This window comes from Canis aureus, chromosome 12, assembly GCF_053574225.1.
Source record: "Canis aureus isolate CA01 chromosome 12, VMU_Caureus_v.1.0, whole genome shotgun sequence".
Classification (NCBI taxonomy): domain Eukaryota; kingdom Metazoa; phylum Chordata; class Mammalia; order Carnivora; family Canidae; genus Canis; species Canis aureus.
In genome coordinates, this window is record NC_135622.1 from 4012767 (window position 1) to 4038296 (window position 25530).

Below are 25530 nucleotides of genomic sequence, written 5' to 3' on the forward strand. Positions count from 1 at the left end.
AGAGACAGGCAGAGACACAGGCAGAGGGAGAAGCAGGCTCCATGCAGGGAGCCCGACGTGGGACTCGATCCCGGATCTCCAGGATCCCATCCTGGGCTGAAGGCAGCACTAAACCGCTGAGCCACCCGGGCTACTGTCAATTTTTTAGGTCTGATCATGGCTTTGTGTTTATATAAGAATGTCCTTATTTTTTTAGAGATTTATACTGAAATATACACAGGCCCAATAAAAATGGAACCTGCTTTAAAATATTTAAACAAAGGAAAAGGAAAAAAGAAGATATAATGCAAATGTGGCAAAATCTTGATGATAATTAAATATGAATGATGCAAAAATGGAGGTTCTGTTCTGTTTTCATGTATGTTAAAACTTTTTACAATTAAAATGAGGGCTAATCACAACCACTCTGGCCCAGGATATATACTGTACCTTTCTTTCAAGGAGAGCAAAATACTTTCACATTAATAATAACATCACTGATAGTAGCTAACATTTAATAAACTTATTACATGTCAGTCTAAGCATTTTGTATGTACTAACTCATGTAATCCATCTTCCGTAGCTTTAAGCCATCTAATGATGAGTCTACTTGTTCAAGTCTAATTTACCTGGTATACTTGGTCTGTAGTACTGTTCTTTTTAACCCTGACCGTAACAGTCGTTCCATCTGGTAGTGCTACTCTCAGCTCTACATCGGAGACACCATTGTAGTTCTGGGGGAAAAGATAGAGAGACAGAATTTATGAGCCAGCATATCCTCATTCTCCTTGTAACATGCTAGCTAAGCAATAATCTAAACATGTTCCAATGAAAAGGGGGAAAAAAAAAAGGGGGGGGGAATTAAAGTCAATATATTTTATAAATCAAAAAGCTGATTTCAGGCTACAGCAGACGTTGTTAACCTTTAAGAAGAGGGAGGAAAGAAATGTTAAAGCCAATGTGTTCACATTTTATTTATTTATTTAAGATTTTATTTATTTATTCATAGACACAGAGAGAGAGAGGCAGAGACACAGGCAGAGGGAGAAGCAGGCTCCATGCAGGGATCCTGACGTGGGACTTGATCCCTGGTCTTCAGGATCACACCCCAGGCTGCAGGCGGCGCCAAACTGCTGCGCCACTGGGGCTGCCCGTGTTCACATTTTAAAACAGAACACTTGTGTAAAGCAGTTTAGGTCAAACACCCAGGGAGAGATTTTTGACTTACTTCCAAACACTGGGAACTTGCAAATGAGAAAAGGATACAACTGAAAGCAGTAGTTTTGACAAATATTCTCTGGGTTTAAATGGTTAGGCATGCTAAACTGGTTCAAGTAGTATCCCAAGCTCCTTTCTGAACCCTGAAGTCATCATGACACCTCTGACAGGAAAAATTGATGAAATGCAGGAAATCTGAGTTAATGTAACGCCCAATTTTCTTCCAGGGAAGAGTAAACAAGTCTTATCCCTTAATTCAAAAGATCCTGGGATCCCTGGGTGGCGCAGCGGATTAGCGCCTGCCTTTGGCCCGGGGCGTGATCCTGGAGACCCGGGATCAAATCCCACGTCGGGCTCCCGGTGCATGGAGCCTGCTTCTCCCTCTGCCTATGTCTCTGCTTCTCTCTCTCTGTGTGTGACTATCATAAATAAATAAAAAATTTTTTAAAAATTTCAAAAGATCCTTCTTTCTTATTGCTTTTGATGATTAACAGATTTTTTTTTTAAAGATTTTATTTATTTGACGGAGAGAAAACACAAGCAGGCAGAGAGAGAGAGGGAGAAGCAGACTCCCTACTGAGTTAGGATCATGATCTGAGCCAAAGGCAGACACTTAAATGACTGACTCACTCAGGCATCCCCCAGACTTCTATTAAGTAGGCTCCATGCCCAGCATAGAGCCCAATTTGGGGCTTGAACTCATGACTCTGAGAACAAGACCTGAGCTGGAAAAAAAAAAAAAAAAAAAAAAAAAGACCTGAGCTGAGGTCAAGAGTTGGATGCTTAACCAAATGACCCATCCAGGTGCCCTTCTTCTAACGGATTTTTGACCTTCTAAGTTTTATTAGCAAGAAACAACTATTTAAGAGCAAGTCCATCTTCATTTACCACTTAAAAAATTTTTATCATCTAAAACCTAGATTAGTTGTCCTAAGCATTACTCATTATATACCCTTGTCTGCAAGAAACTTATAATCTAGCTGGGAAAATAAGACATATACATATAAACTAATTAGCAGATTACACATTATTTAATATAGCAGCATTACATATTCATTCTTTTACCTAATAAATATTTATTAAGCACCTACAATATGCTTGTCATTGTGGTAAGGCATTGGGAATATAAAGATGACCAAGATTTAGCTCTTGTTCTTGAGTCTAATGTATAAGAGCACAGTGACCAAAGTTAACAATACTATACTATACACTTGAATTTTGCTAGGAGGGTAGATCTTAAGTGTTCTCACCAGACACAGACAGACACACACACACACACACACACACACACACACAGAAAAGAAAGAAAGAAAAACAGTAACTATGAGGTAATGGATATGTTCACTAGCATGATTGTGGTGATCTTTCACAATGTATACATATATCATACAATGTATATATATACAACACCAAGTTGTATGCCTCATTTTATAGATGATTTTTTTTAAGATTTTTAATTTATTTATTCATGAGAGACACACACACACACACACACATAGAGAGAGAGAGAGAGACAGAGGCAGAGGGAGAAGCAGGCTCCATGCAGAGAGCCCGATATGGGACTTGATCCCCTGTCTCCAAGATCACATCATGGGCTGAAGGCAGCACTAAACCGCTGAGCCACCTAGGCTGCCCAATATAGATAACTCTTATTTGTCAATTCTACCTGAAGACTGAAAAAAAAAAAGACTTAGCTCTTATCTATAGGTAATTCACAGTATAGTGAACTAAAAATATAAAGTGATAATTTGATTAAATGTATAAAAAATTAGAGAATGAGAGAGCAACAAAGTGATGATTGAGTAGTCCTGACTATATAAGTTCTTGGTGGAATGGAAAACCAATGACTTGAGTATCAGAGAAGGCTTCAAAGAAAAGGTGAACCTAGCATTGGTCTTGAAAGACAAGCAAGATACAGAAGAAAGGGAAAGTTGAAAAAACAGTCATATGGGGAATTTATGGCAATTCCATCTATAATTGATCTTATTTTCCTGCACATGGAACCAAAGGATAAACAGTCACTGAAGGGACTTACCTCATCGGATTCTGATAGGAATTCCTGCATGATGTCACTCTCACCAATGACTCGTATTGAGCACACTGTAGAAAATAAAAATAGAATCTGGCATGAGGCCCTAAAATCAAGACTTTAAAGTCAAGAACATATCAAGGTTTAAGTGTAAATCATTAGTAGCAGGCAATGCAGAGGTGGTATGCCATTCCTGACATATGACATGTTAAGGCACAACAAACATTCTTATAAATATGAACTAGAAGAGGGGAATAAGAGGATGTTTAAAGATGAAGCTTCCTAAAAATATTTTTTAAAGATTTATTTATTTACTTATGATAGACACACAGAGAGAGAGAGAGAGAGGCAGAGACACAGGCAGAGGGAGAAGCAGGCTCCATGCCGGGAGCCCGATGCGGGACTCGATCCCGGGACTCCAGGATCGCGCCCTGGGCCAAAGGCAGATGCCAAACCACCGAGCCACCCAGGGATCCCCAAGCTTCCTAAAAATATTAAACATAGCCAAAGGAAGTCACCCCCAAAAAACAACGTTAGAGTAAATCTAACTTTGTGATCTCATGTGAATTAAGAACAAATCAGACAATAGAGCAAGGGTAAGGTCAATTAGGAATAAAGCAGGGATGCCTGGGTGGCTTAGCAGTTTAGCGCCCTGCCTTCAGCCCAGGGCGTGATCCCGGAGTCCTGGGATCGAATCCCACATCGGGCTCCCTGGATGGAACCTGCTTCTTCCTCTGCCTGTGTCTCTGCCTCTCTCTCTCTCTGTGGTCTCTCATGAATAAATAAAATATTTTTAAAAAGTAATAAAGCAAACACAAAACTAAAATACAAAAGGAAAAATGTCTACTTGGCTTAGGAACCGGGACAGTCAGAGAACCATAAGCAGTTAGAACTACTTTGGAAAAAAAATGGATGGGTAATTAAGCACTAAGCTCAGCACATCTTCTCACCTCACTAACTTTAGCTTCAAAACAACAGGAAGGAAGGAAGGAAGGAAAGTAGGTAATTGTTTAAATTTAAGAAAATTAATTTCCTGACACTCTCATGTGGATATTGAGTTATACTGATGATTTTACTTCATTTTATTTAAAAATTTATCTCCTTTTTCATTTCTCAAGGAGTATGTTTAGAGGCCAACCCATGTTAGAAGAAAGCTAAAAACAGATAAAGTCTTACTACCTTCTACAGGGTAAATAGTTTTTCTTCAGGGATAAGGCTCTCTACTAAAGTTTAAAAAAAAATTCAGGGGCACCTGGGTGGCTCAGTCAGTTGAGCATCTTTGGCTCGGGTCCCCAGGACAGAGTCCCGCATTGGGCTCCCTGCTCAGCAGGGAGTCTCCTTCTCCCTCTCTCCTCCCCCCACTCATGCTCCCTCTTTCCCAAATAAATAAATAAAATCTTTAAAAAAAAAATTCAACCAGGTCAATTAGTTCTTATACAAGGACATAATAAATATCACAAAGGACCATTATTCTATTAAATTAGTATTTTAAAGAAAAGCCTACTGCACAGATGACAAATTATATGACTCTGTAATATAGTGAAGCAAGATCTCTTCTCTGAGCCACAAAATGGACTATCTTATTCTGGAAATCTGGGTCATTTCTCCTTGCCTTTCAGATAAGCAAATGTTTCAGCATCCACATTCCAGACTTCTGATGTACTATCTGGAAGTCCTAAGATAACAAGTGAGTTTCAATACTTCAACCTATAACCTGCTTATATCAATGGGACCTTAGGTTACTTACAACTTGGCACCTGTAGGATGAAAAACGAGTTTTCAAGTAGGATAGGCTAGTGAACTGAGAATCATTTTAATAAAAATGTTTTAAATACTGCCCACTTAGTTCCCATCAATTTAGCATGTTGATGAGTCTGTATGTGTCTGCTGGCAAATAATATAACCCTATAAATAATTAGGTCCCTAATGCACCAAAAACTACACATTTTTCTGTTGTTGTTAAGTGCTCAACAAGTCAGTGAAATAGGCTATTAATCCTTGTACTGGACATTTCAGTCTTGGCTTCAAAGCTCAGATCATTCAACACCGATGGTCAGATATGTGATTGGCTTTCACTACTGAGTTTCAGGAAATTTAGCTACGAAGTTTAGGAGTTGCAACACATACCTAGACTCTATGTCTATTTAAAATAGTAGAGTTTAGTAGCCAGCTTACCTTTTTCTAGATATTCCTCCAACCCCCGACGTCGGGCATCTAGTTGCTGTTCTGATAAAGAAAATGGCCACTTCCCTGGAAGTCGGGGAAATGTAAAGTTGGCAAACTCTCTCTTCAGGTTCTGATGTAGGATGGCAAACTCCCGGTACCGCTTAGAACACAGCTGCCTCCCTGCCATATAAACATTGTATACCTGGTGAGGGGAAAGAACAAAAAAAAAAAAAAAAAAAAGAAAAGAAAAGAAAAGAAAAGAAAAAGCCTACTTACTACAAATTAAATCACAGAATCATCTAAAATAAAACACAGACCGGTAACTGGTGAGGTATATTCTGCTATGTACTTAACAGACAATGTGTTCAAGGTCATTGTAAAATAAGGCTAACTTTTAATTAACATGCCAGAAATGATATATGTACAAAAGAGTGCTACTCCTTTCAAGTGGCCCATAATCTTATTTTTGCTATTAAAATCACCTCCGATACATTGTTTTAAATATCTTCAAAGGCAATTATCAGCTTTTATGAGTGGACTTTTATTAGTGAGGACGTACTATAAAGCAATGTGACTGATACTTGTGTGTAGCCCAAACATCCAGAGGAAGGTCTAAAAATGATCTAAGTAACAGTAGTATTTTGTTAGCAAAGTGTCTTTGTTGCAAAAACTCCTTTCCTGGGATCCCTGGGTGGTGCAGCAGTTTAGCGCCTGCCTTTGGCCCAGGGCGCGATCCTGGAGACCCGGGATCAAATCCCACATTGAGCTCCCTGCATGGAGCCTGCTTCTCCCTCTGCCTATGTCTCTGCCTCTCTCTCTCTCTCTCTCTCTCTCTCTCTCTCTGTGACTATCATGAATAAATAAATAAAATCTTAAAAAAAAAACCTCCTTTCCTGAAGTCAGATATCTTTAGTTTTGTTCTTCCTTCCATCATTAAAACAGGGTTAACAAAAAGTTGAAGAATAAACGTATTTTAAGGACCACCTTGTAATTACAAAGAATTAATAATCCTCATGAAGAAATGGTTAGAGATTTTTGTCTATTGTTCATAGATACATGCCAAGCTTCCAGAACAGGGTGTGGAACATAGCAGACACTCAGGAAATATTTGATGAAGAAATAAACGGATATACGTGAAATTCTTGAATATGTACCCTCATAAAGGAAAGGGAGAGAATGTGCAATCCAAAAACATCTAATAATTCCTCTGTATTCTTAGAACATACAAATGAGGCAGAGATGGAAAAACTGGCCCCTAATCATATTTACTGGTTTTGCAAAAGTCATTCCAAATTTCAAATGTGGAAAAAACAGATCATCTACTCATGGAATCAAGAGTTAATCACCGAGAATGCATAGGCCAAAGCCTTTCCTTCAAAGCTCAAGAAGTTATCTTTCCCATGCTTCTGTGATTTAGGAAGCATGAATTAAATGCAAACATAAAATAATTTATTCATTCAAGACTCCTCTCCCCTAATACCCCACCTATGATTCCTTCCTCAATTAAAAGCAGAGCCTCTAATCACTATGCAACAGTCTCCAGAGAGGAGTATGATCCTGATCAATGAGCTTTCTTCCTGTGATTATCACTCAAAGTTGTCATTGTCATGGATCACATATATTATGAAGCACTCCAATCACTGCCTCCTGAGGTACAAATGCATAAAATGAAGAAGAGCATTCCCCTTAGAACAATACCACAGTTCTCTTCAGGGCCGGAAGTCTTAGAAAGTCTTATTCAGTCAACCTGGTCTTGTATACTTCCTTCTCAAACTAAGCTATCCAAATTTCTCAATAACAGCGTCATTCCTTTGCTTAAAAAGAAGTCTATAACACTAAGGGTGATATATATCAGCCTGAGTTCCTCATACTAGGAAGGAAGGGAGGGAGGTAAAACTAGTTAATGACACTTCGGTTCAAAGATATTCCTCAATGTCTTTTTCCAAAGAAGAGTAGAGTTAAGTCTTTGATGATGCACATGAAGACTATGACTGCATTTCTTCAAAGGTGATCACATGAGTGATCTCAAGTCCAGTAAAACATTTCCTTAGGGCAAAAAGAACCCTACGGCCTGAGAGGCCTTTGTGATAATTTCAACAAGAAACCTGAAAAGATTCAACTTTCAACTTCTTATAAAGTGAGAAGAGTAACATCAAATAGACTTTCACTTAAGTCCTCACCACTCTCAATTTAAATGTGACATCAAAGGGTACAGAAATATAAATAGTATGCCCTGATAGTCTTTTTTTTTTTTTTTTTTTAAGATTTACTTATTTATTTGACACAGAGAGAAAGAGCACACAGAGAGAGAGGAAGAAGCAGACTCCCCAGTGAGCATGGAGCTCAACTGGGGCTTGATCCCAGGACCTCAAGATCATGACCCGAGCCAAAGGCAGATGCCCAACCGACTGAGCCACCCAGGCATCTGACAATTCTGTAGTACTTTGATGTAAATAGGAATGGCTTCCACAGGAGCCAAACCATTTTTAAATTAACTGTGCTTAGCAAATGAAAAACATACTAAAATAGGTACCAACAGAGACTGCATTGTTCTTCACTGGTCCTTAAAATTAACCAAGATCTATTAGTATTCCTATTTCCCTGGTTTGGACACACTCATTTGCCAAAAACAAAACAAAACAAAACAAAACAAAACAAAACAAAAAAAAGACTGATTCACTTAATGCATTCTGGGATCTTTCCACTTGCATTTTTTTAAAAAAAGATTTTATTTATTTATTCGTGAGAGACACAGAGAGGCAGAGACACAGGCAGAGGGAGAAGCAAGCTCCCCACAGGGAGCCTGATGTGGGACTCCAGCTCAGGACCCCAGGATCACGATCTGAGCCAAAGACAGATGCTCAACCACTGAGCCACCTGGGTGCTTCCACCTTAATTTAAACCCTAAGACTGGCTGGCTTATAAATGGAATAGATGAAGTTATTCTAGCTTGTGACAGTACACTGAATTTAATGATCACTGGTCACTTTCTGATCTGACTATATCCTATAAGACTTCAAAAGTTGGGGTGTTCACACTACAATGCCAGCTGTCTGAAGCAACAAATTTCTTTTTTTTTTTTTTTTTGTTTCATACTAGTTTGTTTAGGGGTACCATTTTCACTGCTAATAGATTTTATGTATTTCTCATATGCTTCTTCACTCATTAATTCATCCAATTCTTAAAGATTACTGAGTATTATCTTGACCACCCAATCTTCTTCATAAAAGGGTATGTTGACAAGTACTGGGTTTTCTGCAAGAGTTTCATTAATTTCAGTTGCTTCTCCTGATAGAGAATAGAGTTCACTAGCAGTTTCCACTTTCCAAAGCACCAAACTCATCATTTGTTCAATTTTGTCCCAATTTCAGGTTAAGACTACATTAAACAACATCTACCAGAGTTTTCTGTGCAAAACTGCTGAATCTCACCCTTCCAATACCATTATCTGTTGCTACCTATTCATGTTTGTCTGTGAATATACACATGGAGAGCAGAGTAGAGCCTGTGCACAGAGTCCAGACAGCACCTGCCCTCAGGCTCCTGGGGAGGGCAGGCAGGACGTGTTGAGCAGGGAGGCAGCCCACAAGCTGCACCCAGCATGCTCAGCACCGCTCCTAGTGCCATCAACAAGTTTCAGTCCTCTTGAGTTCCTCTTTGCTTAGTAAGAACCCAAAAGGAAAATGGCATGACGTATAGTATAGGTGGGGAAAGTGTAAAACTCATCCATCAGTGGTCTAATCTTGTTTCTCTGGATTCTGCAAGTCTAAGATTCAAAATTTATGGGATGCCTCGGTGGCTTAGCTGTTAATTGTCTGCCTTCGACTCAGGGCGTGATCCTGGAGTCCTGGGATAGAGTCCCACATCGGGCTCCCTGCATGGAGCCTGCTTCTCCCTCTACCTATGTCTCTGCCTCTCTTTCGGTCTCTCTCATGAATAAATAAATAATTTTTAAAAATTCAGCTTCAAAATAATTTCTAATATGTAAATGCTGAAAATTCATGCCATGCTGTTTCTCTCTCTAGCCTCATGATTTAATTCTATGTAATGAATGCCAGAAGATGGTAACTGATACATTCTTTTCTTTCTCTTTTTCTTAAATAGGCTTCATGCCCAATGTGGGGCTTGAATTCACAACCTTGAGATCAAGTCTCGTGCTCTACTGAGCCAGCCAGGAGCCCTGTAACTGATAAAATCTTACAATGAGCACAACCCTAGTAACAGGGAAAGCAATTCTAGTAATATCTGGATTCTATTCCTCTGCATTCAGTAGGAAAACCAAAATCCCAGATATCAGAGATCTTCATTTTGTTAGTTCCTTAACCCCCACCTATAGATTTCTTAAGGCTTTTAAATGATAATGCCTCATCCTATATAGGTTCTGATATTCAAAAAGTTCTTATTTTCTCAAATCTCTAGTAACTAACAGAATTGTGCTACTGAACACAAAAAGAGGATCTCCTTATATAATGCAAAAGTTATTAGGGAAAAAAAATAGCATGACGACATTTTGGCCATGGCAATACCACCACTCAGGTTCAGCTTCCAAAAGTAAAATATAAGCTGTCCTGGTTCCTACTATTGATCTAGATGAATCTTCAATGTACATTATGACCAACAAATTGTTTCCAACACCACCCTGCCATTTAATCTTATTTTTAGCTGAAAATTCATCTTTAAAAAGACTACATTATTTGCCATTCACAAGCTGCTTATTAAGCAAAAGGAAATACAGTACTCTTAGTTGATTTCTGGGTAAATCAGGGGAGATTTCTTAACTCAGGGGTTTTTCCCAAAGGCTCCTTCTTGGAAATAAAAAAGCATAAAGGCCACAATATGCTCTTAAATAACTTAGGTTCCTTGTGTGTGCACACATGCACGCATATGTGTATTTCCCTAAGAAGGATTATAAATGGTCTCTGTTACTTTTTTTTCTTTATTTGGACCAAACTGGATTAATCATAATCCTTGGTTCACAATACAGTCTCATTATGGCAAGCTCTTTATTTGGATATTTAATTAGTTATTCTTGGCCTTGTAAAAAGTGAACTGTAAGCTAAGACCCTGATAATTTCTAACCATAGTCTCCACCAACTTCATCATCCCCTCTCCCTGCTTCCCTGACCCCCAAACTCAACCATGTTTATCATTCTCTTGCTTTTCTTTTTATTGTACTTTCCTGTATTTATATGTAATTCTTAAATTTGTACTTTTTTATTTTAATTTTTAAGAGGTATTTTAGTTTTACTGCAATATTACAAAAAAAAATTCTTGCCATTTGCAAAGACATGGATGGAACTAGAAGGTATTACGCTAAGTGAAATAAGTCAGAGAAAAATGTCATATGATTTCACTCTATATGGAATTTAAGAAACAAAACAGATGAACATGGGGGAAGGGAAGAAAAAAATAAAGATAAAAATTGGGGGGGAGGCAAACTATAAGAGACACTGAACTCTAGGAAATAAACAGAGGGTTGCTGGGGAGTGGGGGATGGGATAATTGGGTGAAGGGCAACAAGGAGGGCACTTGATGTAATGAGCACTGCGTGTTATATGCAACTGATGAATCACTAAATTCTACCTCTGAAACTAATTTTTTACAAAGGGGGTATTTTAGTTTTATAAAAAGGTTATCATGCAGAGTGAGACCTTCCATGGATTATCTTTTCCCTTGGTCTCATCCACAATGTTACATACCTGTGTGGTTTATTCTGTTGTATATAACAGCTTGTTGTTTTGTTTATATATATATATATATATATATATTTAAAGATTTTATTTATTCACTCATGAGAGACACAGAGAGAAAGGCAGACACACAGGCAGAGGGAGAAGCAGGCTCCATGCAGGAAGCCCGATGTGGGACCGGATCCTGGGACCCCGGATCACACCCTGAGCCAAAGGCAGACACTCAACCGCTGAGCCACCCAGGTGTCCCTGTTGTTTTGCTTTTTAAGTCTCTGTTATTCCGCTGATGGCACTTCAGTTGTTGCCAGATTTTTGCGATCTTGAACAAATATTGCTATGAAATTGTACACATGCCCCCTGCTGTACATCTGTAGGAGATTCTCTTGGGTATACTCAAAGTAGAACTGCAAGGTTATAAAGTATGTGAATAACCAACCTAAAGAGATAATGTCAAACTATAAGCTAAAATGGTTACATCAATTTATACTCCTTTCAGTAAACCATAAAAAGATCCTGTTATTCTTGCCAATGGGGAATGAGTGTGAAAAGATTTCTCACTGTGGTCCTAATTTACATTTCTCTAGTTTCATCTCATCATGTTGATCATCTCTTCACATATTTATTTGGTCATGTAAGTGTCCTCTTCTGCAAAATACACATTCATATATGTTGCCCAGTACTACATCGAGTTTTTGTGCTTTTCTCATTGATTTGTAGAGTTCTTTATAAATTCTTGAAATAATCTTTTTCATGTGTGTATGTTGTATCTTCTCCTGCATCATTTGTCATCTCACTTTATTAAGTGACTTGATTTTTTAAAATTTCTCAGTTTTGGGATCCCTGGGTGGCGCAGCAGTTTAGCGCCTGCCTTTGGCCCAGGGCGCGATCCTGGAGACCCAGGATCGAATCCCACATCGGGCTCCCGGTGCATGGAGCCTGCTTCTCCCTCTGCCTGTGTCTCTGCCTGTCTCTCTCTCTCTGTGTGACTATCATAAATAAATAAAAATTAAAAAATAAAATAAATAAATCTTTAAAAAAAAATTTCTCAGTTTTATGGAGTCTCATTTATCAATATTTTAGTGCCATTGTTTTCTGTATTAAATTCTTATACCCAGAATCAATAACCTATTCACTTATACTTTCTACTACGAGATTCTAATTTTTTTATTTTGTCACTTAAGTCCTTAATCCATCTGGAATCAATTTTTCTAAATAGTATGAAGCAGGGTTCTATTGGTATTTCTTTTAAAATCAAGAATACTGAAAATCAAATTTAAATTGAATTACCTATAAATAAAAATATTCTGCTTTTATAGGATAATCTGGGAATTCTGAATGATCTAGAATTAACCTCCCACAGTAAACACCTAGAAAACTGGGGAAAACATAGGAAACATCTATTTTTGGATACTGGATAACAGGCAACTAAGAACTGTGATTCCCTGAGAAAAGAGAAACAAACAGGATGAGCCTTAACCATAACCCAGGCTTTCTGTCTAGAGGTAACGCCTGCACTGCAGCTCAGACAGGGGCATCCAAACTATGGCAACTTCACTGAGTTGTGGAGAAAAGAGTCTAGGTAGAGTTCAGATAGGCCAAAGCAGGTAGGATTTGTAGGACAGAATACACAAGAGGAGGCAGCTAGAGACAAGAGCTCTAGAAACCTGCATAGGATCCCCTTGAATTCTGGTTAAATAGTAATTTGAACAAAGAACTATTAAGGGTGAGCTATAAAAATAACAATTACTGGAGTTCAAAGAGCATCTGGAATCATTTGACTTCCCTCCAGCTAGAATAAAGAGAACTCCCTTGAATCTCCAGGGCATTCAAAAGAATTCAAAAGGGTCGTGCTTTACAAGTAGAGGTGAATTAGCTCTGGAGTAAAAGCTACTCTATGCTCACCCTAAAAGAGCTTAAAAACAAACCTGAAAAGGGATCAAAGTAATCTGTAAGTAATTTAACTGCATGCCAGAATAAAAGAAAGAAAGAGAGAGAGAGAGAGAGAGAGAGAGAGAAAGGAAGGAAGGGAGGGAGGGAGGGAGATTCTTTAAAGGAATATAACAAAATCTAATACAGAATAACATTAAATTAACAGGGTCCAATATCACATCAAAAATTATCAGACATATAAAGAAGCATGAAAATTTGACCTATAAGCAGGAGAAAACTCCAGGCAATAGAAACAGAACAGACAGAAATAAAAGTAGTAGCAGACAAATATATCAAGCAGTTATCTTTGGCTGCTTCTATCTAGGATTTAGGAAACTGCAAGAACAGTAATCCCACACCAGATATAAGAGATTTCCCATGCACGTGCAAGTCTTCCCCCTGGGCCTCTTGTGCTCACAATAAAGACTAGGGACAGAGCAGGACATTAGAAATGGGCTACTGTGGCAGCCTAGGCATGAGAGAGGTGATTGGCAATTGTTGGGGGACAGACACAATGCCCTATCTCCCCTAGACCCTTTCTCTTCTATTAAGCAAAAGCCTTAAGTCTTAAGGTGATGGGCAGCAAATCTTTTCATACAGAGGGCAACTGGCAAAGATCCATTGCTTCTGGAAAAAAGTAAAGCAAAACCCCTCTACTCCTTACTCCTGGTGAGAGGCAGGAAATTATTGTAGGCCCAAGTTCCTATATTGATACTAAGTAGAGGTCTGCTATAGCTGGGGAGGGACAAGCAACAATTCCAAGACTAACCACAGACACACGGCAGAGTTTCACTGTGATAAGGAAGAAGGGCAGAAAAATGAAAAAAGCCTCACTCCCAAGACATAGGCAGAGAGTATCTGTAGACCTGTCTAAAATGGAAGCTGGCCCAGACAACAGAGAACCCCTACTACAAATCTGGTCTAAATAAAAAGCAAGAACAGTCCACCAGTGACGGAGAGGCAAAGACGGAGAGAACTTGTCTGTGGTGCAGGCATGCAGGCGTGGCTAAAAGCTGGGAGGGAAAGGTGAGCAGAACACAGAAAAACAGAGCCTCTAATCCCAGCTCCTACTCTAAGCACAAAGCAGCCTATTATTAAAGGGATTTGAAGCCTATGGCACAATAAAGGTACCAAAAGCCAAACAATACCCAAATTGAACCTACTGACTCAATCCCCTAACAGAAGACATATGCATATTTTTGGGTTCAAATACTATTTACTTCAGTCTCTACTTTTCTACACATGATGCCTGGAACTCATTCATATTTTATAGGACAAAAAAGGAAGACAAAAAAACCCCACTTATGTCAAGAGACAGGCAATCTCAGAGATAGGTGTCAAATCCATCAGACAGGGACCTTAAAATAACCATGATTCATACATTAGAAGATCTAATGGAAAAAGCAGACAACATGTATAAATAGATGGAGAATTTCAAAGGAAATGATAGAAGTAAAAAACTCAACATCAGAACTGAAGGATTTTTCTGACAAGTTCAACAGTAGATTAGACATAGCTGAGGAAATAATCAGTGAACTTGAAAATAGGGTAATAGGCCTGGGGGGAGGCAGGCCGGGTCTTGCTAGGTTGGGTGTGCATGCAAGCTTGGGCAATGTGACTCGTGCAGCTGGGGCCTATGTCCGGGTGAACATATTCTGTGCAGTGTTTACAGTTCTCTCCCCTGTGTGGCTGCAGCTTGGGCCTTGCCTGATCAGCTCAATCATGGCTTCAGCTTTGGAAGAGCTACAGAAAGATCTAGAAGAGGTGAAGGTACTTCTAGAAAAGGCCAATAGAAAAAGAGTATGTGATGCCCTTAAAGCTGAAAAATCCAAGATCAAGATAGAAATCAAGAACAAGATGCAGCAGAAATCACAGAGAAAGGCAGAACTTTTTGACAATGAAAAGCCAGCTGCTATGGTTGCTCCCATTACAACAGGATATACAGTGAAAATCAGTAATTACAGATAGGATCAATCAGATAAATTTGTGAAAATTAAATTACCTTAACTGGAGTTCAAGTCCCCACTGAGAATGTGCAAGTGCATCTCACAGAGAAGTGATTTGATCTTTTGGTAAAGAATCTAAATGGGAAGAGAGTTATTCCATGATAGTGAACAATCTCTTAAAACCCAGCTCTGTGGAAGGCAGTTCAAAAAAAGTCAGGACAGATACAGTTCTTCTTTAATGTAGAAAGAAAGCAGAAAACACACAGTGGGACTATCTGACTCAGATTGAAAAAGAATGTAAAGAGAAAGAAAAGCCCTCCTATGACACTGAAATAGATCCTAATGAGGGACTGATGAACCTGCTAAAAGAAATTTATGAAGATGGAGATGATCATATGAAGTGAACATCAAAAGAGAAGCAAGCCAAAGGAGACACAGAATTTTAAGACTCTTAAAGTCATTTTGGGAACTGTGATGTGGAAATATTGATGTTTCCAAAAAAGAAATGTTGGTGAGCTGCACGGATAACTACTTAACAGCTGCCTTCTAAGTAAAGACAGTGAATTCTCCCATTTCCTCCTGGAGGATTTATTTAAATAAAATATGCTTATTAAACATTTCCTCTAAAGATGGTTTCCTTAGTAATCTGGACATTTGTATTCTTGTGTGAAATGTAAAAAAGCATGTCTTGCCTAATGATAATGCCACATTGTGCATGTTTTTGTTCAGCTAAGAGGTAGAAAAGTTCTTGTTTGCCTATAAGTTCCTGAAAATCAGCTCCCACCAACATAAGAGTAAGTAAAAATAAAACCTGAATTTTTGCATTAAAAAAAAACAGGGTAGGGACATCTGGGTGGCTCAGAGGTTGGGTGTCTGCCTTTGGCTCTGGGTGTGATCCCAGGCCCCGGGATTGGGTTCCACATCGGCCTCTTTGCAAGGAGCCTGCTTCTCCCTCTGCCCATGTCTCTGCTCTCACTCTCTCTCTCTGTATCTCTCATAAATAATTAAATAGGATCCTATTAAAAAAAAGAAAACAAAACAGGGTAATAAAAATAAAGCAAAAAAAGAAAAAAAGAAAAAATAAATAAAGCATCCAAAAGCTGTAGGACAATATTGAACAGCCTAACATACATGTAATTGGAATCTCAGAAGGACAAGAGAAAAAGAACACAGCTAAAGAAATATCTGGTGAGGGCAGTCCCGGTGGCTCAGCGGTTTAGCACCACCTTCAGCCCAGTGCATGATCCTGGAGACCCATGATCGAGTCCCACGTTGGCCTCCCTGCATGGAGCCTGCTTCTCCCTCTGCCTCTCTCTCTCTCTCTCTCTCTGTGTCTCTCATGAATGAATAAATAAAATCTTAAAAAAAAAAAAAAAGAAATATCTGATGACATACTGAGAATTTTTGAAAAATAGTAAGATATCAAACCACAGATCTATAAAATTTAGGAAACTCCAAGCAGGATAAATACCAAGAAAGACTTAGTTTTGAAGTTTAAAAACTTTGAAGGTAACTAAAAGGGGCTAAAGCATTACATAGAGAGGAACAAAAACTAAAACAAGCAGGCCTCTCACTTCTCGTCAGACACTATGCAGGCCAGAACAACAGAGTCACATTTTTAAAGTATTGACAGAAAAAAAATCATCAACTCAGAATCTTATACCAGGTAAAAATATCTTTCAAACATAAATGCAAAATAAAGACTTTTTCAGACCAACAAAAGCTAAGAGAATTCATTGCCAGCAAATCTGTACCATGAGAATATTAATGGAAATTCTTCAGGCAGAAGGAATAGGCGACCAGATGGAAATTGAATTTACACAAAGGAATGAAGGGCACCAGAAATGGTAAATATGTGGTTAAATATAAAAGAACTCTTTCCTCATTTTTAATCTCTTGAATTGTTTAAAGCAATGATAAGTAACATGGAATTTATAATACACATGGAAGTAAAATATATGACAACTGAACAAATGATGAGAGAAGGAAATGATATATGCTGTTGTAAAAGTCTTTTATTATATGAGAAGTAATACTGTATTATTTAAAGGTAATACTTCTAAAGATGAATACCATAAACCTGAAACAACCACTAATAAAATAAGTTTATCTGTAATATAATATTGGGACATAAACAGAATCATTATAAAAATACCCCAGGGGTTCATGGGTGGCTGAGTCAGTTGAGTGTCTGACTTTGATTCTGGTTCAGGTCACCTCCAGGTTGTGAGATCGAGCCGTGCATCAGGCTCTGTGCTGGGCATGGAGCCTGCTTGGGATTCTCTTTCACTCTGCCCCTCCTTGTGTGCTCTCTCTCTCTCAAAAACAAAACAAACCACACAGGGACGCCTGGGTGGCTCAGCGGTTGAGCATCTCCTCTGCCTTTGGCTCAGGATGTGATCCCAGAGTTCCAGGATGGAGTCCCACATCAGGCTCCTGCGTGGAGCCTGCTTCTCCTGCCTCTGCCTGTGTCTCTGCCTGTGTGTCTCTCATGAATAAATAAATTAAATATTGAAAAAACAAAAAACAACAAAAATGAAAACAAAAAAAAAATCTCCACTGGGGGGACTGCCTGGCTCAGTTGGTAGTGCCATGCGACCTTGATCTCAAAGTTGTAGATTTAAGCCCCATGTTGGATGTGGAGATTATTTAAAAAAAAAAAAAATTCTAAAAAAATACTCCACTAATCAAAAAGAAGGCTGGAAAGAAGGAAAAAAGGAATAAAGAACATAAGATATAGTTAATAAAGAGTAATATGGTAGACTTAAAGCTGACTATACAATAATTAAATGAAATTATAAGTAGACTATACATTCCAAATAATTATTGTTTTCATTGGATATCTTTTCCATTCACTTAATTTTTACTTATCTAAATAGATGTACTTAAGGTGAGTGTCTTAGGACAGCATATACTGTGTCTTGCTTCTTTATGCAATTTGGCAATGAAAATTAATAGCTACAAGAAAGGTGAGGGGCACCTGGGTGGCTCAGTCGGTTAAGTGGCAGACTCTTGATTTCAGCTCATGATTTTGGGGTCTTAGGATGGAGCCCTGTGTTGGGAATCCATGCTCAGTGGGGAGTCTGCTGGTGGGGGGGGGGAGAATCTCCCTCTCCCTCTGCCGCTCCCCCCTGACCCCACTCATGCTATTTCTCTCTCAGATGAATTTTGTTGTTGTTGTTGTTGTTGTTGTTGTTTTTTGTTAGAGACACACACAGAGAGAGAGACAGGCAGAGGGAGAAGCAGGCTGGGAGCCTGACGTGGGACTCTATCCCAGGTCTCCAGGATCACACCCTGGGCTGAAGACGGCGCTAAACCGCTAAGCCACCAGGGCTGCTCCTGAATAAATTAAAAAAAAAAAAGAAAAAGGTGAGGTTAGTGGCTATATGATAATATCAGAGAGATTTCAGAACAAAGAGTATTACAAAAGCTAAAGAGATGTTTTGTAACATTAAAGGGGCCAATTCATCAAGAAGGCAAGTTTCTTATACATTAAAACAAAACAAAACAAAACAAAAAACATTGATAGAACTGAAGAGTCCTCTACAGAACAACCTTCCAGTAACAGTAACTATAAACTCTGGACAAAATGCAAAATCAATTACTTAAGAATTCTGAATACTACACTTAAATGCAGGCAGGCTGCAGAGGGTTGGAGACCCCCACGGGGCTGGGTGGGGTGGGGGGAGTTCCTGTTTTCAGGGCCTTTGTCCTGATAGTAGGCAGCAGTCACAAAGTAACCTAAGTTCGGAAACCTAAATTCCAGCAGAAATTCTGACATTTGTTGACTGAAGGGAAGAGAGAAAAGATTCTAGGCAACTGTAACTGCCACCAGAATGAATAGGGTATTCCAGAGGAGAGAAACAGAGAAAAGGATGCCTTAATTTTGTGAATGAACACCACATCCTTCTCACACTGATCTCTCTCTGAATAATACACATGCAGAATTGACTTAAACTAGCACAGAAAAGTCTGAAAGAATTGAACTAGGGGCATAGCTTACAGTTAATCACCAGGTAAAATAAAACATCAACATTTCCCAGGGGACCATCATAGAACTCTGGGCCTACACAATGCAACATTCACAATATCCAAGATACAATCCAAAGTTACTCTCTGTACAAAGAACCAGGAGGCTATTACTCATTTTTAAGGGAAAAGACACTAAACAAAGGACAATCTCAAAATAACATAAACATTGAAATGTTCACATATAGAGACGCCTGGGTGGCTCAGCAGTTGAATGTCTGCCTTCGGCTCAGGGCGTGATCCTTGAGTCCGGAGATCGAGTCCCACATCGGCTCCCTGCATGGAGCCTGTTCTCCCTCTGCCTGTGTCTCTGCCTCTCTGTGTCTCTCATGAATAAATAAATAAAATCTTAAAAAAAAGAAAGTTCAGATATAACCACTGGAACAGAATACAGAAATAGAACTATATATATATATATGTTCAACTGATTTTCAACAATAAAGCCAAGGTATTTCAATGAGGAAAGGATATTCTTTTTTCAGCAAAAGTTGCTGAAACAGCTAGATATCTATATGGGGGAAAAAAATTTTAACACTTATATACCATACAGTATTGATACAAGAATCAACTCTGAATGGACCTCAGACCTAAACATAATAGTGAAAACTCTGACGGAGCCACTTCTTGGAGAACAGTTTGCCATTTCCTCAGAAGGTTAAAACATAAGAGTTACCATATGACCCAGTAATTTCACTTCTATGTAATATACAAGAGAAATGAAAACATGTATCCACATAAAAAATTGTATACATATACTCCAAACAGCATTATTCATAACAGTCAAAAAGTAGAAATAACTGTTCATCAACTGGAGATAAATTAAATGTGGTATGTCCAGAGAATGGAATGTTACTTGGCTGATACATCCTACAACATGGATAAACTCTGAGAACACAAATGATTTCATTACATGGAATGTCCAGAATAAGCAGATCTATAGAGACAGAAAGATTTATAGGGAGCAGATGGGAGGTTTGGAGGATTGTGGCTAAAAAGTATAGTGTTTCTTTTTGAGGTGATGAAAATGTTCTAAAATTGACTATGGTAAATGGCTGCACTACTCTAACAAAGGGAGAACCACTGAATTATATACACTCAAGGTATACAATTGCTAGTATGTATCACACCTCAGTAAAGCTATTACAAAAACAAAAATAAAACTATAAAACTTTTGGGATGTCTGGTTGGCTCAGTGGCTGAGCATCTGCCTTTGGCTCAGGGCGTGATCCCTGAGTCCTGGGATTGAGTGCCACATCGGGCTCCCCTAGGGGAGCTGGCTTTTCCCTCTGCCTGTGTCTCTGCCTCTTTCTCTGTGTCTCTCATGAATAAATAAATGAAATCTTAAAAAAAAAAAAAAAAAAACTATAAAACTTTTACAAGATAGTGTCCCTGGGTTAGACAGATGTCTTGGAACATGAATTATCCATAAATGAACAAAACAGACAAACTGGACTTCATCAAAATTTAAAATTTCTGTTCTTTGAAAGATACTGCTAAACAGAAAATAAAAAGGGGATGCCTGAGTGGTTCAGTGGTTGAGCGTCTGCCTTCAGCTGAGGGCGTGATCCTGGAGTACTGGGATCGAATCCCACATCAGGCTTCCTGCATGGAGCCTGCTTCTCCCTTTGCCTGTGTCTCTGCCTCTCTCTGTGTGTCTCATGAGTAAATAAAGAATATCTCTCTGATAAAGGACTCCAGAGACGCCTGGGTGGCTCAGTGGTTGAGTGTCTGCCTTTAGCTCAGGGTGTGATCCCAGGATCCCAGGATCGAGTCCCACATCAGGCTTCCTGCATGGAGACTGTTTCTCCCTCTGCCTGGGTCTCTGCCTCTTTCTCTGTGTCTCTGAGTAAATAAATAAAATCTTAAAGAAAAAAAAAAAAGACTCCAAATATATAAAGAACTCTTAACAACAAAATAAGAAGATAAACAATTTAAATTTTAAACTGGGAGGGGCACCTGTGTGGCTCAGATGGTTAAGAGATGAATCGTCTGACTTCAGCTCAGTTCATGTTTTCAGGGTCCTGGGATCAAGCCCTGCCATCAGTTCCACACTCAGTGGGGAGTCCACTTCTCCCTTTTCCCCTGCCCTTCCCCCCACTCATTCTTTCACTCTGTCTCTCAAATAAATAAAATCTTTTTTTTTTTTTTTAATGGGATAAAGGGATGCCTGGGTGACTTAGTTTTTTTTTTTTTTTAATAATTTTTATTTATTTATGATAGTCATAGAGAGAGAGAGACAGGCAGAGACATAGGCAGAGGGAGAAGCAGGCTCCATGCACTGGGAGCCTGATGTGGGATTCGATCCTGGGTCTCCAGGATCATGCCCTGGGCCAAAGGCAGGCGCCAAACCGCTGCGCCACCCAGGGATCCCCCTGGGTGACTTAGTGGTTGAGTGTCTGCCTTCAGCTCAGGCCGTGATCCCAGAGTTGCAGGATCAGGTCTCACACCGGGCTCCCTGCATGGAGCCTGCTTCTCCCTCTGCCTGTGCCTCTGCCTTTCTTTGTCTCTCATGAATAAATAGATAGGAGCTTTAAAAATAAATTAATTAAAATTAATTAAAACGAGGGGATCCCTGGGTGGCACAGCGGTTTGGCGCCTGCCTTTGGCCCAGGGCGCGATCCTGGAGACCCGGGATCCAATCCCACGTCGGGCTCCTGGTGCATGGAACCTGCTTCTCCCTCTGCCTGTGTCTCTGCCTCTCTCTCTCTCTCTCTCTCTCTCTCTGTGACTATCATAAATAAATAAAAATTAAAAAAATAATTAATTAAAATGGGAAAAAAAAGTTGAACTCTTCAACCAATGAAAATATAAGGATGGCTACTAAGTACATGAAAATAAACTCTGGGGTGCCTCGGTGGCTGATTCTATTAAGCATCTGCCTTCTGGTCAGGTCATGATCCTGGGGTCATGGGATGGAGCCCCAAGTCAGGCTCCCTCCTCAGTACAGAGTCTGCTTATCTCCCTCTTCCTCTGCCTCTTCCCACCACTTGTGCTCTTTCCCTCTCTCTCTCTCAAATAAATAAATAAATAAAATCTTAAAAAAAAAAAAAAAAACTCATCATCATGAGTCATTAGGCAAATGCAAATTAAAACTAGAAAGAGGGGGATGCCTGGGTGGCTCAGTGGTTGGGCATCTGCCTTTGGCTCAGGTCACGATTCCAGGGTCCTGGGATCGAGTTCCGCATTGGGCTCCCTGTGGGGAGCCTGCTTGTCCCTCTGCCTGTGCCTCTGCCTCTCTCTCTCTCTCTCTCTGTGACTTTCATGAATAAATAAAATCTTAAAAAAAAAACAAACTAGAAAGAGATACCACTAGAATGCCTAGAATTTAAAAAACTGATATTACCAAGTGTTGAAGAGGTTATGGAACAACTGGAACTCCAACTGGAACTCCACTGCAGATGAGAATGTTAAGATCGTAAAGCCTCTTTGGAAAAGTTTGACAATTTGTTATTTATAAGGTTAAAGTTTCATGTGTCATAGGATCCTGCAATTCCACTTCTAGCTATGCAAGAGAAATGAAAACATACATCTACATAAAGCCCCATATATTAATGTTATTTCATGTCACCTTCAGTCATAATAAAACTGGAAACAACCAAAACATGCATCAACAAGTCACTGGATAAATAAATTGCAGTAAAGTTTATCCAATTAAAAATTAACTGCAATTAAAGGAACAAACTACTGATATACGCAACACGTATCAACCTTAAAAAGACTACACTAAATGAACAAAGCCAGACACCAAAAACCACTTATGTGATTCTGTTGATCTAACATTCTAGAAAAGGCAAAATATACTAACAGGAACCTGATAGCGGTCAATAGGGGTAGTATTATGGGGAGAGGACTGACTGCAAAAGGTCAAGAGGGAACTTCCTGTGGTGGTGAAAATATTCTGTATCTGGATTGTGGTGATGGTGATTAAAAACTATGTACAGGGACGCCTGGGTGGCTCAGCAGTTGAGTGTCTGCCTTCAGCCCAGGGCATGATCCTGGGGACCTGGGATCGAGTCCCGCATCGGGCTCCCTGTGTGGGGCCTGCTTCTCCCTCTGCCTCTGCCTGAGTCTCTGCCTGTCTCTGTATGTCTCTCGTGAATAAATAAATAAAATCTTTAAAAAAAGAAAGTAAAATAAAGCTACGTACATTTACCCAAATTCATGAAACTGGACATTTAATGTAAGTGAAGGTTTTTTTTTTTTAATTTTTTTTTTTTTTAATTTATTTATTACAGTCACACAGAGAGAGAGAGAAAGAGAGAAAGGCAGAGACACAGGCAGAGGGAGAAGCAGGCTCCATGCACCGGGAGCCCGACGTGGGACTCGATCCCGGGTCTCCAGGATCATGCCCTGGGCCAAAGGCAGGCGCTAAACCGCTGCGCCACCCAGGGATCCCTTTTTTGTTTTTTTTTTTAAGGATTTTATTTATTCATGATAGTCACACAGAGAGAGACAGAGAGGCAGAGACACAGGCAGAGGGAGAAGCAGGCTCCATGTAGGGAGCCCGACGTGGGATTCGATCCCGGGTCCCCAGGATCGCGCCCCGGGCCAAAGGCAGGCGCCAAACCGCTGTGCCACCCAGGGATCCCCTATGTAGGTGAATGTTAATGCAGATACATTATGCTCAATAACGTTGATTTTCTTAAAAGGGATAATTCATTCCTTTTCTCAAGTCTACATACATTCCCAAGGTCTCAGCATCTAATCTGTTCTACTTTTAGGAGCTGACCTTGGTTTCTATGTTTTACATGCCTTATGGTTCAAAACATAGCACCTCCAAAACACAAAACTCTAAACTTTGGGTAAATGGCTTTGGGAATCCATAGACTAAGCTGGAGAACACTGTGCTACATGCTATCATCACCAGCTAAATTACGAATGCAGTCGAACATTTTTACATCCTTCTGAACTTTTCTGGCTTCTTTGCTCGCTTTTCTCATCTCCCCACTAAGAATTTACCATAAATGTCCTGTGGCTCATTCCTATATGGGAAACAAATCTCAGTTTCCAAGACTGCAACTTCAATCAGTAGTTCAGCTTGAAACACATGTAGTCTGTCTGCCAATATCCAACAGAACTCACTGCACTGTCTACAAAGAATAATGAATTTCTCATTATATCAACAATCCTCAAATAATCAAAGGCAAATAAAGCATACTTCAGTCAAGAGAAAAAGTTTAAAAAGAGAGAGAGAAAGGGAAAAAGTAAGTAGAGTAGGTTACCAGCAGCTATTAGGTTTTGAGGAACAAGCAAAGGCACTCAAAAAAGGGGCTGGCACATATCACCCAGAACTCAGGGTGGACTTTCCTGCATATCTACAATAGCAACAGGTTGGAAATATATAGAATAGTTCATGTGAACTGTATTCAGAGTATAATGAGGAGCTTGGGGAAAACTCAAATTAATCATTCACACAGGTATCTTGAAAGAAAATGAAAAAGAACAAGATGTGGTGGAGAGGAGTGTAGGGCACCTGTAGATTCTGATGTGGACAAACTCCATATTACCCAAATGTTTTGGGAGACACCATCTTTTAAAACTAGCTCTATAGCTCTAGAGAGTCAACAGTAAGCGAGAGACTGCTATTAGCAAATAGATATGGTGATCAAATAAAAACAAACAAAACCAACTTGCACGTTTACAAAAGACCAGAATGCAAACATAAAACTGTCTGGAAAGAAAACGAATTTATATTTAAGCAGAAATAGAAATTGTTTCCATTAGTGTACTTTACCCCTTGCAAAACATCATGGTCAGTGTCTTTTATTTATGTGTGAACCCACCTTCCTGGTAGATGAGCTGACCTAGGTTGTGGTGATTACTTTTAGCACTCTAATATATATTATAAATGACAAGACTGGGTGGGGGGGGGAATAAAAGCTCAATGTTTTGAGGATTGAGTTGGGCTGACACTCACCACAAACTTCTCACCATTCTGCTCCACATGTTTGTATGTGGGGACCGATATGGGCACTGCTTGCTTTTCTGTGTAATCATAAAATGATTGTCCCAACGAGTCGTCACTGGGATCTAGGTTATCTGCCTCATGTGGAGGTACAGATAACACTGTCAAGATCAATTCCTTCTCGCCTGCTCGGATCAGGTCCACCACCTGCTTGTGTGTCGCCCCCTCAACATTCACGCCGTTCCTAAGGGGAAAAAGGGAAAAAAACAATCCCATAAACCAGAAGGGTCCAAACACCTTATATCTCCACCCTCCTGCCCCCACTCTAGTGTCACACAATATGAACTATAAAATCAAGATTAATTTGGTTCCACAAAAGCTGTTTATATTTTTATAGATCATAATGTAAAAAAGTGTCTGTGAATTTATGGCAGGAAGAAAAAATGGAAACAGGTGAGAGGACCTGCCCTTCCTCTATGCTAGAATCCCACACATAGCTTCAGGAAAGCACATGGTGAAGCTGCAGAGGAAACAAAGCTTTCAAAGCTAATTTCCTCATCCTAACCAAGCATGTATACAACACAAAGTGGCTTTTAACAATGCTGCTATTTGAACTGTACTTAAGTTCTTTTTAAACCT

The 25530-nt window shown here is 39.4% G+C and overlaps 1 protein-coding gene and 1 pseudogene across 2 annotated transcripts in view; one reads left to right on the forward strand and one right to left on the reverse strand.

The window, feature by feature from the left end:
• Window positions 1–25530, reverse strand: part of SNX27 (sorting nexin 27) — a 73350-nt gene that overhangs the window by 22198 nt on the left and 25622 nt on the right. For both annotated transcript variants that reach the window (XM_077842255.1, XM_077916240.1), the window contains exons 2-5: window positions 24904–25135; window positions 5402–5594; window positions 3233–3297; window positions 609–713 (exon numbers count right to left, since the gene is read on the reverse strand). In XM_077842255.1, the coding sequence (XP_077698381.1) occupies window positions 609–713; window positions 3233–3297; window positions 5402–5594; window positions 24904–25135 (595 nt within the window). The remainder of the gene's footprint in view (window positions 1–608; window positions 714–3232; window positions 3298–5401; window positions 5595–24903; window positions 25136–25530) is intronic.
• Window positions 14646–15479, forward strand: LOC144324603 (calcyclin-binding protein pseudogene; annotated as a pseudogene).